This window comes from Gossypium hirsutum, chromosome A12 (assembly GCF_007990345.1).
Source record: "Gossypium hirsutum isolate 1008001.06 chromosome A12, Gossypium_hirsutum_v2.1, whole genome shotgun sequence".
NCBI lineage: Eukaryota > Viridiplantae > Streptophyta > Magnoliopsida > Malvales > Malvaceae > Gossypium > Gossypium hirsutum.
Genome location: NC_053435.1, coordinates 678936 through 691244, shown reverse-complemented (window position 1 = coordinate 691244; position 12309 = coordinate 678936). Strand labels below are relative to the sequence as shown.

The 12309-nt window shown below is 35.6% G+C and overlaps 3 protein-coding genes across 4 annotated transcripts; 2 read left to right on the top strand and 1 right to left on the bottom strand.

The window, feature by feature from the left end:
* LOC121210798 (small nuclear ribonucleoprotein SmD1a) lies at nt 1–2114 on the top strand. Its single transcript, XM_041082387.1, has 4 exons — nt 1–178; nt 314–390; nt 1418–1609; nt 1717–2114. The coding sequence occupies exons 1-4, from the start codon at nt 165–167 to the stop codon at nt 1776–1778; spliced, it is 345 nt and encodes a 114-aa protein (XP_040938321.1). The 5' UTR covers nt 1–164; the 3' UTR covers nt 1779–2114.
* Nucleotides 2115–2439: 325 nt separating this feature from the next.
* On the top strand, nt 2440–5673 carry LOC107930427 (protein trichome birefringence-like 10). The gene is made up of 4 exons (XM_016862101.2): nt 2440–3511; nt 3994–4383; nt 4960–5118; nt 5233–5673. The coding sequence occupies exons 1-4, from the start codon at nt 3111–3113 to the stop codon at nt 5573–5575; spliced, it is 1293 nt and encodes a 430-aa protein (XP_016717590.1). The 5' UTR covers nt 2440–3110; the 3' UTR covers nt 5576–5673.
* A 115-nt stretch (nt 5674–5788) lies between these two features.
* Nucleotides 5789–12007, bottom strand: LOC107930410 (preprotein translocase subunit SCY2, chloroplastic). Of its 2 annotated transcripts, XR_001693014.2 has the most exons (15): nt 11850–12007; nt 10759–11280; nt 10528–10616; nt 9828–9907; nt 9626–9715; nt 9347–9438; nt 8728–8811; nt 8082–8223; nt 7702–7818; nt 7386–7515; nt 6814–6937; nt 6580–6686; nt 6340–6440; nt 6143–6247; nt 5789–5997 (listed from the first exon to the last, which is right to left on the bottom strand). XR_001693014.2 is itself a non-coding variant. In XM_016862074.2 (14 exons), exons 1-13 carry the CDS (start codon nt 11920–11922, stop codon nt 6351–6353), a joined length of 1740 nt encoding a protein of 579 aa, XP_016717563.2. In that variant the 5' UTR covers nt 11923–12007; the 3' UTR covers nt 5789–6247; nt 6340–6350. The 2 variants fall into 2 exon arrangements, 1 of the variants encoding a protein (XP_016717563.2); XM_016862074.2 differs by having other exon boundaries at nt 5789–6247.
* Nucleotides 12008–12309: the final 302 nt, after the last annotated feature.

Below are 12309 nucleotides of genomic sequence, written 5' to 3'. Positions count from 1 at the left end.
AACTCAATAAGTCAAAAGGCCTTGTAGGAGCGGACCGAGTCATAAATTCATCGCTCGGTGCACTTCTGGTCTGGTAGCATTAGCAAACAGGTCCCTTACTCTCCCGCTAACTCACTGAGTTCCATAGGCTCTCGCCTTTGCTTCAACCCCTAACTCCCTTCAGCATGAAGCTAGTGAGGTAATTCTATAATTCTCCTGATTCATTACACCATTTCTTTTTCTTGTATTTTCTTTCTTTGTTCGAAGTGATGTGGAAAATATCTTTTTTGGTATTTAATAATAATGGCGTCGGTTTGAATTAAACGATGAGCAGGTTTTTGATGAAGTTGAACAATGAAACGGTGTCGATTGAGCTCAAGAATGGAACCGTTGTTCACGGCACCATCACAGGTTCCTCTCTTTCCCTTGCCCTTTTTGGCTTTTCCCCCTTACATTAGGGTTTAGCTAAATCCTAACCCTCCCTTTTAGCGAAGTTGTAAAAGCTTAAGATTATTTGCTAAGTTTCTTGTCAATCCACTGTAGTTATTGAGAGTTTATTATTTTCTCAGTTTTTCCCCCATTTTTCCTAAAATGAGTAATGGCAACTGTAGTAATAACCTTTCAATCGTGTATTCTGTTGCTTCCCTTTTGGTTCAATTACTAACCTTAAAATTAGGGACAGATTTAGGTATTCATGCACGATATCACTTGTTATCACCTTTTAAGATGAACTGGTTTTGGAGACATAGTATGCTTTTTGTCTATGAAACATTTTTGAGAGGGGACTTATATTTGATAAATTATTTAGCTTTTAGATCAATTCACACGTATGATATCTTGTTAGTAGTTGGTTCCTCATCGTATTAGATGGAACCTATTCATGCACGATATCACTTGTTATCACCTTTTAAGATGAACTGGTTTTGGAGACTTAGTATGCTTTTTGTCTATGAAACATATTTGAGAGGTGGCTTATATTTGATACATTATTTAGCTTTTAGATCAACTCATAATATTAGATGGAACCGTCTCATTTGCAGACTTTTATTTATGTGACCAACATATTACCGTATTGGATGACTTTTTGTAACATGATTATTTTCTTTTAATTGTTATTTTCCAATATCTGGCACAAAGTTTGTGAATGAGTGATTATTTGATAATGATTAATGAGCAGAGAATATCTGCCTTTCTGCTAAATAGGATGTATTCAACTCATAATTCTTTAGATACTTTTTATGAATGTCAACTAAGTTACCGAATAGTGGGAGTTTATTTGAAACTAGTGATTATGTTTCTAATTTGGACAGCATCTGTTTTAACCATGAGTATTAGAGTTTAAAGATGGGTAAATATACCTTAGTGATTTCCTTGTTGAACATAAACTTTTATTTGCATGCAAATTCAATGACAGTTTGAATTGGTGTGTTTGTTTTAGGTGTGGATATCAGTATGAACACTCATCTGAAAACGGTGAAACTTACATTGAAGGGGAAAAATCCAGTGAGTTTAGATCACCTTAGTGTGAGGGGCAATAATATTCGCTACTATATTCTACCTGACAGCTTAAATCTCGAGACATTGCTGGTTGAAGAGACACCTAGGGTGAAACCCAAGAAGCCAACAGCTGGTATTCTCTGGCTCCATTTTCTCCTGTTTCAGAGTGTACTACTTGTATAAGCTTTGTTTTCTTCAATCATTGTTGGTTTGGTCCTTCTAATGCTTTTTCAAATTCAGGGAAACCTTTAGGACGTGGTCGGGGTCGTGGGCGTGGAAGGGGACGCGGTCGAGGTCGTTAACTCGGCTGCCTTGCATAAAATTTTTTGTGACAATCAGATGCGTAGACAGATTTGCTGTAGGGAGAATTTTGTGGGTGATTATACGAATATTAAAGGAACCCTATTGGCATATTACCATCATGTGTGGTTATTAGCCTGGATTTGGATAGCTTAATCATGAATCCCGAGATTACCAGCCTCAGATGATATGATCTAGTGCTAATAGGTGAGCAGGTAATCTATTTCTATTCCGGTTTGTTGCTTTTAGAACGAGAAAAGGTAAAAATAGGAAGCAACAATCTTGGATTGTCACTCATACAGACCATGCTTAGTGTTGATGTTGAACCTTTTCCTGAAGTTGATTTTTTACTAGTTACTAGGGTTATCAAATAGCCTTATGATGGATTATATGAGCACATTAGTTAAGCTTGTTTTCTTCTTCTTCTTTTTTTCTGAGTACAACCCGAAAACAAACTCCATCTTTGAGTTTCAGTCTCCAAAAGCATCGTGAATGGGTTGTTTCTGTTGTCAATGTCTAGAATTTTTCCGGTGGATCTTGGCATAGCCTCTTTGAGGAGAAAGTAAGGACGGCAAAGGCAGAGGTTGAAGGAAAGGGAGGGAGCGATTGCTTTGCTTCCCACTTTTTTTTTTTTTTTTCTATGGGTTTAAGTTACAAGCAAGGAAATTTTGAAAAATACGAAGGTTGACTGTATTTGGATTTTGGGCACTTTGATGTCTAAATCAGTCAATATTCAAGGGTACGAGAAATAAATACTCAAGAAAGACTGAACAAATTAATATCAATTTGCACACCACAAACAAGGATGCTTTTATATTTAGAATCCACACTATGAATTTTTAGGATGAACACTCAGTGATTAAATCAAAAGCAAAATGATGGGTCACTTCTGAAACGACAAATGAAGATAGCATTGAGCTGAAAACCAGATGCTAATATAAAATTTAGTGAATGGTGGTCAATCAATCATACTAACAGCGTAGTACGAAGCTGGTGGGGCTGCCATCAATAACAGGACAATAGTTTATGTCATGGGGTCTTACATTCCATAATTGCAAGCATATATCTTAAATTATTACAGATCTTGAAATTGCCCTACCTTCAAAATATCATGACACTATTGTGTCGGCTCGGGGGGTCACGTCCACAGCCACCATCACTATGAGGTCCAAAAATTGCCGCAAATTATAGTCACGATGCTTCTTCACCCTGGTATTAAACCTACATGTCTAAATTAAAACATGTCTTTTTTTCCTTAAAGCTAAACTCCACACTTGGTTTCTCTCCTTTCCTTTTTATTGTTGTTGTTGGTGCTTTTTTAGAGTTGATAAGAGATGAAGAATACAACAACTAAACAAGACGTAAACACAATAAGCCGTTTAGATTATTTCAATCAATTCAACCTTGTCGAGCCCTTCCTTGCTTTTATTGGCTTCACTTTGTTTGCTTGTCTCTTCATTGCTTGCTTCTTTTCCTTAAACTACTACTACCAGGTGCTCGTCTTCCATGGTTTCACTTGGTTTGGAGCAACAAATGAGGGCCTTGGGTTATTGGACGAAGGTGGTGATCATTGTGATATTTATGATGGGAAATGGGTTTGGGACGATAACTATCCATTGTATGAGAGCCCAGATTGTCCTTTTATAGATAGTGGTTTCCGGTGTTTAGAGAATGGGAGATCTGATAGTTTCTACACTAAGTGGCGGTGGCAGCCTAGAGCTTGCAATTTACCCAGGTCTTTTCCTCTTCATTCTATTACCCTTCTTTTAGCAGTCAAAAGAGAAGAAAAATGAAAAATCCATTGTAGTTTTTTTTTTTTTTTCAATAATTCCATTGTAGTGGAATAGGTTTTACTTCTAGTCTTAGTCCTCCTACTACATTGAAATTTAGAATTTAATCCCTTATTTTAGTTTAACATAATTTGGTCTTTGTATCTATTTATCTATACTATAAATAAAATATATTATTGGGTTGATGTCAAAGTAGGTTACTTGTTACTTGTTACCATGAATAGTGGTATTAATTTGAACCTATTAAAAACTTTATAAAAGTAGAGCATCAAATTAAACCAGAGGGATAAATTCTCAGATCCCAATATAGTAGAAGGACTAAAACACAGTTATACCTAATTGAATATAATGTCGGTTGCCAATAATGAATTGTCATTTTTTGTGTGTGTACGTGATCGATCATGCGAAAAATTCGTGTTTGTTGCAGATTTAATGCAACGAAGATGTTGGAAAAGCTAAGGAACCGTCGCATTGCTTTTATCGGTGACTCAATAGGGAGGAACCAATGGGAGTCACTGCTGTGCATGCTTAGCTCTGCAATTCCCAATAAGGATTCAATATACGAGGTGAATGGAAACCCCATCACGAAGCACAAAGGGTTCTTGGTTTTCAGGTTTGCTCATTATAACTGCACGGTGGAGTATTACAGAGCACCGTTTCTGGTGGCTCAGGGAAGTGCTCCAAGTGGAGCTCCGAAGGGTGTTAAGATGGCTCTGAGATTGGACCGTATGGACCGGACTCAGCAGCAGTGGGTTGGTGCTGATGTGATGGTTTTCAACACTGGTCATTGGTGGAGCCATGACAAGACCACCAACCGGTAATTATCATCTATGATCTTAGTTTATACACATATTTTATGTAGTTTAGGTTTAATTGCATTTCTAGTCCTTCTCTTTGCATATTTGTAATTTAGTGTATTCCTTTAATTGTAGGAATTTCAGTCACTTTACTCTTTTAATTTAATAACTGAACTTTAATTGATAAGAGTGTTAAAAGATACTCATGTGATCAATTTAAAGCTACATATAAGCACACAAAAAAAAAACAGTAAATACTAGCAAATATTCAACTCCATATTCAATTTTTAAAAAAATATCAACCTCGAGTTCAATAATTTTATTTGTTTATTTAGCTTTTCATGTGAGTACGTTTTTTTTTTAATTTAAAAAAGAAGCATATAACCCAATTTAACAAAGTCTTTTAATAGTGTTATTAATTGGACTTCAATTATTAAATAAAAAACACTAGAGCACTAAATTCTTGAGATTAAAAGGACTAAATTTTAAATGTGCAAAGAGTATAGGAACTAATAGCAGAATTAGACCTATAGTTTATTGTCTGTCGGTATAGCTGTTAATGAATGATGCCCCTCATCTTTCAATTTATATTGCAGTGGCTGCTTTTTCCAAGAGGGAACACAGGTGAACTTAAAAATGGACATTGGGACAGCATTTCGTAAATCAATTGAAACATTACTTGACTTTGTTCATAGCAAAGTAAATACTAGCAAGACCCAAGTTTATTTTCGAACCTACGCTCCTCAACATTTCAGGTTTTTTTTTTTATCAGTTATTTGTTGTCTTCCTGTCATTGATTTAGAGTTCATTTTGATAGTTTCTTTGAAGGATACACTTCACCGCTAATATATTGGTTTTGATGTAATCAGAGGTGGTACCTGGAGCAATGGACATTGTCACCATATAAAGCTGCCAGACTTTGGTCCATTTCCTGATAAAACTGAAGAACACGTCGACATAGTACGAGATGTGTTATCAAAGCATCCAGGAAGGGAACAAGTGATTGAAACAATGAATGTGACTCCCATGACATATCAAAGACAAGATGGCCATACATCTTTGTATCATTTCGGACGAGGAGGAAATGAAACGGAACCTCCAGGCGAAGATTGTAGCCACTGGTGCTTGCCAGGGGTACCCGATTTGTGGAATGAGCTTCTCTATGCACTTTTTCTCAAGTGGGAATCTGATCACTCCTCCACTCCAACTTGATTTTCTTCTCATTCTTGTACATAGAAATTCATATGAAGTATTGAGTGTGTTGCATGCAGTTTGAATCAAGAGACTACGGTGGCTAGTTAATTCATTCATTTATTATGGCCAGAATTTACTTTCAGCAAGGATGAAATGGCACCAAAAAAATAGTAATATAGAAAAACTATTGGAGACTTAAAAATGCATAGGTCAGGCCATATGAATGCAGGATTGAGAGACCAAATAGACAGACAATATTACAGTTCATACACTTACAAGACAAGCTGCAATAACTAGTCGTGTGCGTTTCAGACATTAGACGGATAAATTAAATAAAAAATTGCAGCCATTGTGTTTGTCTGTCGATCAAATTTTACATCAAATTGCCTTTACCTTACAACTTGCCCTAATCTACGGAAAACTGGTCCCTCTGTATCTTCCTGCGGAAAGATGGGTCATGGGTCACCTGATGTTCTAAATCCAGACTCTCAGACTAGAGAAGTAAAAGCCATATCCTCACATAATACACTATACTAGAGAAGCCATGTTCAAATCCAGAAAAGGAGGAATTAGAAGAATCGGAACCTGCTTCATGAGTTGAACAACTAAATAATCGAGTTCAGCCTTTTTATCTTTTACTTGGCTCAACTAAACTGTATGAACAAAATTGTTATCACGTGTGAATGATATCTGCACCATAGGAATAATATTTCCTAATCATTTGCCAGTATGAAGCATGAAGTACAATTTAAGGCTATATAAAATGTAAGGCTGTGAAGTACCTCTTGAAATGTTACACCCCATATCGCCTCAATGCTTTGCTTAAACTTGGCATGACATTATATGCTTGGTACGATCTTCTTAGCTCAATTATGGAACCCACCTAATCAAAATGGAAGGATGCATTAGACAAAATGTAGAACAGAATGCTAACTGTAATGATTTGGTCTCCTATCAAGTGCTCTAAGCATTTTTTATAAAACTGAGCATCAGCACAAACAAGAATCTAGAATTGTACTTACAATTATTAAAATTGATGTAAAACCAATTGCAAATCCTTCATTGATATGTCGCAAGTAATGATCAAGTATGGTTGATGTAGTTGCCAAAATACTTAACAGTAGCCCTCCTGCAGATGTGATGACAAGAAACAGCCAAAATCCCACAAGAAATGAGAAGCAGGTTCAACATATTGCCCAGACAAAGGCATAAGCTTCCAACTACGTTCCGTAATTATTTTACAGAAAGAAACATACCCCAGAAACGTGTTGATGCCTGAATCTTTGTGAGATATTCAATAGTAGCCTTCCCAGGCTTTATATTTGGTATCCTGGCACCCATCTTATTCAGGTAATCTGCTATTTCCTTCGGTAAGTTGGCCTGCATGGGAGTTTCCACATAAATAACAGAAAGAAGCAACGAGTACTAGAATAAACTAATAGGAGCCAAGATTTCACGATAACAAGCATATCATACTAACAAATTCAACAATTGATTATTAGATTAGAATGTTTAGCCCAACGTATACAAATAAAAAAATATATAAGACAGTGGATCAAAGCATAGAGTTCAATCCCTGCTCCAAGTACCCAATGTCTCTCATTGAAAGCACAGCAGTCCATCTTTATGATTTAAAAAAATAATAAAAGCAAAATTAAGGATAACAGTAAAAAAAGAATCATACACTACTTTCTATTGGCACAGATACCCCAGAAAGTAATAGCCAGAAGAAATAAATCATGGCAACAGAAGCAATTTAGACTGCAATAGCAGGCAATAAGCAGGTTATCATCAGAAACTTAGAACACCAAGGTTCAAAAGTACTTACAATATCAAATATATTGAACAGAAAAACAAAAAACGCATATATTGAATAGTACACCCATGGCTCTGCACCAACAGATGTTGAAGGGTTCAATATCTCCTTAACATGCTCCCAAAAAGGTGAACCAAGGATACTGCAAAGAATGCAGTGTGTTAGATAATTGCTGAAATTTTGACACAAGGTAGCCTTAAGGTAAGTGCATAGGATAAGACAAACAACAAAGCCAGGCTATGTAATGCATCAAAAGAATATTACCCCAAAATGCAAATAGAACAGAGGATTCAAAATAAGTATTTAAATCACTTCAGGTCACAATTACCTTGCAACAATACTTGGAAACGCCAATAGATAAGTGGTGGTGAGAACAGGCTGCATTCCTGACGGATTAATATTAAAAGGAATATAGGGTTCTACTTCAGTAATTGGGGAATCTTCCCTGTCCAAGCCACAAAATTAAGAAAAAGTGACATTGAGAAAGATCCTATGACCAATTATCATAAGTTAATATACAAACAGAGAAAGTTAGAATATCCTTAAATGAGTTCAACTACAGTCCTAGTTCTCATAAAATTAGTTATTGCCCGCTGCTCAGAATAGCCAGAAAATATAATATCAATGCTGAACTGAGAACGATTGAAACCAAAGCCTATTCCCTCCACAGAATGCATCTAATATCTAGGCAAGTAGCATTGACTTTACCTTGCAGCAGATGCCAGTTTAAATCCATAGTACTGCAGCTTTATTTTCCTGCAACCCTCAGTAATAACAACAGCCCACATTGTGACTACAGTGAAAACACCCAGTACAGCAAGCATGTATGGCCACCAACCCACAGCACTTCCTGGGGAAGTAAGTAACCAATAGTGATGCAGCTTAAAAAAATACAGAAAACACAGAATAGTTTCAAGATATTCTGAATGTACATGCTCTGTTGATATCCACATCTACGGAAAAGCAAATATCGTTGCAGTTCCTACATTGGACTAGAGCAATAATCACTAAAAGATTGATGTACAGGTACTATTTTTGCAACACTTTCCTTACCTGAAAATAGCTACAGAATGTACGAGCAATAACCACATATATGATTGCTTTCATGAAAATAGCTACAGAATGTACTCTTTACACTGAAATCAAATTTTGGTACGGGCTCAATTTTGTTAATAAATAATCGCTTGGTGTTTTAAGTTAATACTACTAAGAATTTTGCATGGAAAAGAGAAATCCTGTAATCATTTCTTAGTTTTAAAACTTGACAGATTTTGGTACTGAATAATTATAATTCTGACAAAATCTCCACCCAACCTAAACAGCACTAAGACCTCAGTCAGCGCATAAGACATACCTGAGAGCTGAGTCAACATCTTGTACAGTGTATCAGTGTATCCGGTTAATATTCCAACACATATAATTAGAGACGAACCTTGACCTGAAACACACGACAATGGATTAAGAAGGCTACCAACACTCGCACATCAAAGAAATTATGCAATTTCATCACTTTCAAAATGTAAGAAAACAGAGTGTATATATAGGCACGCCAATTTTCTATAATTTTCCTCAACTTTGGACAAGCCAAAAGGCTGACTTCAAGACCATAAGAAGCTAAAACTTTTAATGAATTTCTTGTATTCTACAATTCTTGTATTCTACAACTCCTAAAACTCATTTTTCTAAAAACGTCTATAATCTTGGACAGCAGCATATTTCCCTATCTCAAGGTGAATACATGAGAAGATTATCATTATTTCCCATCAATTCCTCCAATCCCAGGTAAGGTCTCCTACATCAATTAAAAGTTTTTGCTTCAAGCTCTATTTCCAGAGTTACTATAAATTCTAGAGAAAAAACTACTAGCAGTATATTTATTTGGTCAGTTGTTCTTATTATCATAAAATTAAAAAACTTGTCTGTAACAATTGGAATGAATAACAAATAAGGAGTAAATGTGATAAGAAAGATACCAAATCCAGATTCTGATATTGTATCACAGATCCATGTCATAGTCATTGCACCACAAACCAAAAGAAAAGCAGTCACCATCACATGCTTGACCCTACAAAAACCATAGACTTTAGTTTACAGATAAAAGCTCAAATATAGCATATAGAAGGAGGAAATGGATGGACACTGGAGAAAAATTATTTGTAATTTCATTCCAGGAAAAGGCTGAATATGTTTCATATCATACCAATTTCTTAGCATCAGAAATTATTGCTTTCATGTTTACATTACTAAAGTACCTGTAACTGGCTGCATAAATTGAATATTGAAGAGAATAACAAGCAACTATAACAGCTTCTACTATTGCAAAGCCAAGTGAAATCCACCATCTGCAATAGAAAGAAAAAATAACATGCTTTGTAAACGTCCAATTAATATTATCAAGAACTATACATATAGCAAGGGCTCTTCTCACTACTTGAGATGAAAAACTAGACACACATATAACTCTTAATCTTCTCGTGACCATCCAGCCCCTCCTTCCTCAACTTCACTAAGGATGGAACAACATGACAGAGTACCTGTTTTCAACCGGTGCAAGAGAACGCACATGAGAATGCACCAAACAAAAGAACCCATAAAAATAAAAGAAACTTAGGCCAAAAGCAGAATTCTATGGGGTATCTTTCTCTTGGCAAGGAAAAGCATGCCCTTTTTTTCCCCTTTTTGATGATAAGTTAACAAATATGTCTATTGAGATCATAGAAGATGGTTACCAGGACTAACAAACAAGAAATTTACAACCATTCCTAAATAGATCATAGAGCAACACTGCATAATTTGAAGGAATTCCTAGTCCCATCATTTATCTGATCACAAATTAGTAATTTTCCAACTAAAAAAAAAAAGCGACTCCAGAATCCTAATGTACCATTAACTCTAGAACACGGGCCAAAGAAAACTAGGCTTGTCATAAGAGATTCATACTAAAGGAAATAGCTTTTGGTCATTTGTATAATAATTCCGTCTTGCAAGAACATAGCAAGCATCCTCAACATCTATCCATCTCCACTTTGACATATAAAAATGAGGATGGCAAATAGATGTCATAGCATGAAATTAAAAGAAAAAAGAAAGAAATTTAAGTATACACAATCATGCAAGAAAAGAAATCATATATGGCCAAAGAAAAGTTACAAACCTGCATAATTATAGATGCAATTATCTGAGGGCTGATACCAAGCTGAAAAAAGGACAGTTTAAGCTCCGCAGAAAAATCACCCAGGTCATCTACCAAAAGAAAAATAAAAGGCCAGGCATTTGTTATAGACAAATTAATTAACAACACTAACCAAAAAAGCAGATAAAACTCCATATAGCTTAAAAGGAAAGGAAAAGGGTGCAAGTTTTTCTTCTAGATTACAGAACTTACCAACAGACCCAGAGGCAAAGCTAAGATAGTCCTGCGGTATCAACCTTCTATCAAAGCCAGGTAGAGGGATGAAATATCCAATACGACTAATTACAAGAAGTACAGCTGTCACAAACAGCCTCCTCCGAATCTCACTCTTAAAGAATGATTCCGCAGCATTATTCAGGACAGAACTCAACCGTACAAAATTTAGAAACCTATTTCTAAAATATTTTGGTCTAATATGTGAAGTCTCAATGTTATTAACAACATTGTAATCGGAAATATCAGCCCCATCATCCGAACTTGAAGGAACAGCTTCCAGGTTTAGAGACTCTGAAGATGATGATTTGACATTTATATAGTCACTTCGAAGCTGATCAGACGAATTGCTAGACCATTCGCGTCTTGCTCTTGACTGGAACCATCGATTTGGCAGCACGAAATGACTTCTACTTGAGTTCACCAATTTCATCTTGAGAGTCCGGTGGGCTTTGGCACAAAGTGGATGATAAAACCGTAGGTCACGAGCCACATGTCCATCTGCATACCAAGTCACAGTAAAATATTCAGTACACATCATTATTCCATCATAGAAGTCAACATTGTATCTTTCCCAATAGCTCATTTCAGCTAGAGAGAAGTATAACCAATTTAAAGGTAGAAAATTTTACGTAAAATGTCCGAGTATGCCTGACAAGTTTCTATCCTTTCCACCAAAATTGTATTATAGCTTTTATTCATTCAGCTTCTAACATCACCTATTTCTCCCCATGTTTGAAATATTCCAAGCTAAATTAAGTTCCGAAAGTGAAACATGGTTAAATTACGAATTCAAAGCATTTCCAACCAAAACCGCAATTACGAATTAAATTCATAGCCACGAATAACTAGCTCCAATTAACCAAAAACCGCATGTTTAACTAAGTCTTTTCGAAGTAAAGCCCAATTTTCAATAACCTGTAAATAAAATCACTTCAAAAATCATACGCATATGCTGAAAACTGATGTAAACTCTCAAAAAATCGAACCGGTGCTCAACGCTTCTTTATTAAACATACACTCCTTTTACTTCTAGATTTTCTAAGGAACCAAACAGGGGGAAGAATAACCTGGAATTTTAAGCGGTTTCGTTGATAAGAGGCTAGGGTTTGACCGATGAGAGCCGAGAAGAGTTGCTTCCATTGTCCACTGAAAGAGGGAGGCAAAAAAAAAATATGACCGTATTTTCCAGTATCGAGAAAATATTCAATACTACAAATCATTAATCCTTAAGGGAGGAAATCTCCTGCTTTGTTGCTTATTTTATAACCTAAAAATATCTCTTTTGACTTTCTTTGACTTTTTATTGGGTTAATTTCATTAGACTTCCTCAAACTATAGCTTTAATTTTAAAACCAGTCCTTAACTTCAAAACATTTAATTGAATCCCCATAGTATTGTATCAATAAGTTTTTTCCACCAGTTTATATTTGGATTTAACCCTAAATAGATTTAAGCACATGGATAAAAATCTTATTTTTATTTATTGTATGAGTATGACTAACATATTAACAAAAAAAAAATCACATA

Coding starts and splice junctions, on each gene's coding strand:
- LOC107930410 (XM_016862074.2), bottom strand. CDS start 11,922: ATGGAAGCAACTCTTCTCGGCTCTCATCGGTCAAACCCTAGCCTCTTA. Junction 8,224..8,727: donor GATGTTGACTCAGCTCTCAG/GTATGTCTTATG, acceptor TTACTTCCCCAG/GAAGTGCTGTGGGTTGGTGG. Junction 6,938..7,385: donor TGTTCAATATATTTGATATT/GTAAGTACTTTT, acceptor ACTCCCATGCAG/GCCAACTTACCGAAGGAAAT.
- LOC107930427 (XM_016862101.2), top strand. CDS start 3,111: ATGAAGAATACAACAACTAAACAAGACGTAAACACAATAAGCCGTTTA. Junction 4,384..4,959: donor CATGACAAGACCACCAACCG/GTAATTATCATC, acceptor TTTATATTGCAG/TGGCTGCTTTTTCCAAGAGG. Junction 5,119..5,232: donor TACGCTCCTCAACATTTCAG/GTTTTTTTTTTT, acceptor TGATGTAATCAG/AGGTGGTACCTGGAGCAATG.
- LOC121210798 (XM_041082387.1), top strand. Junction 391..1,417: donor TGTTCACGGCACCATCACAG/GTTCCTCTCTTT, acceptor TGTTTGTTTTAG/GTGTGGATATCAGTATGAAC. Junction 1,610..1,716: donor ACCCAAGAAGCCAACAGCTG/GTATTCTCTGGC, acceptor TTTCAAATTCAG/GGAAACCTTTAGGACGTGGT.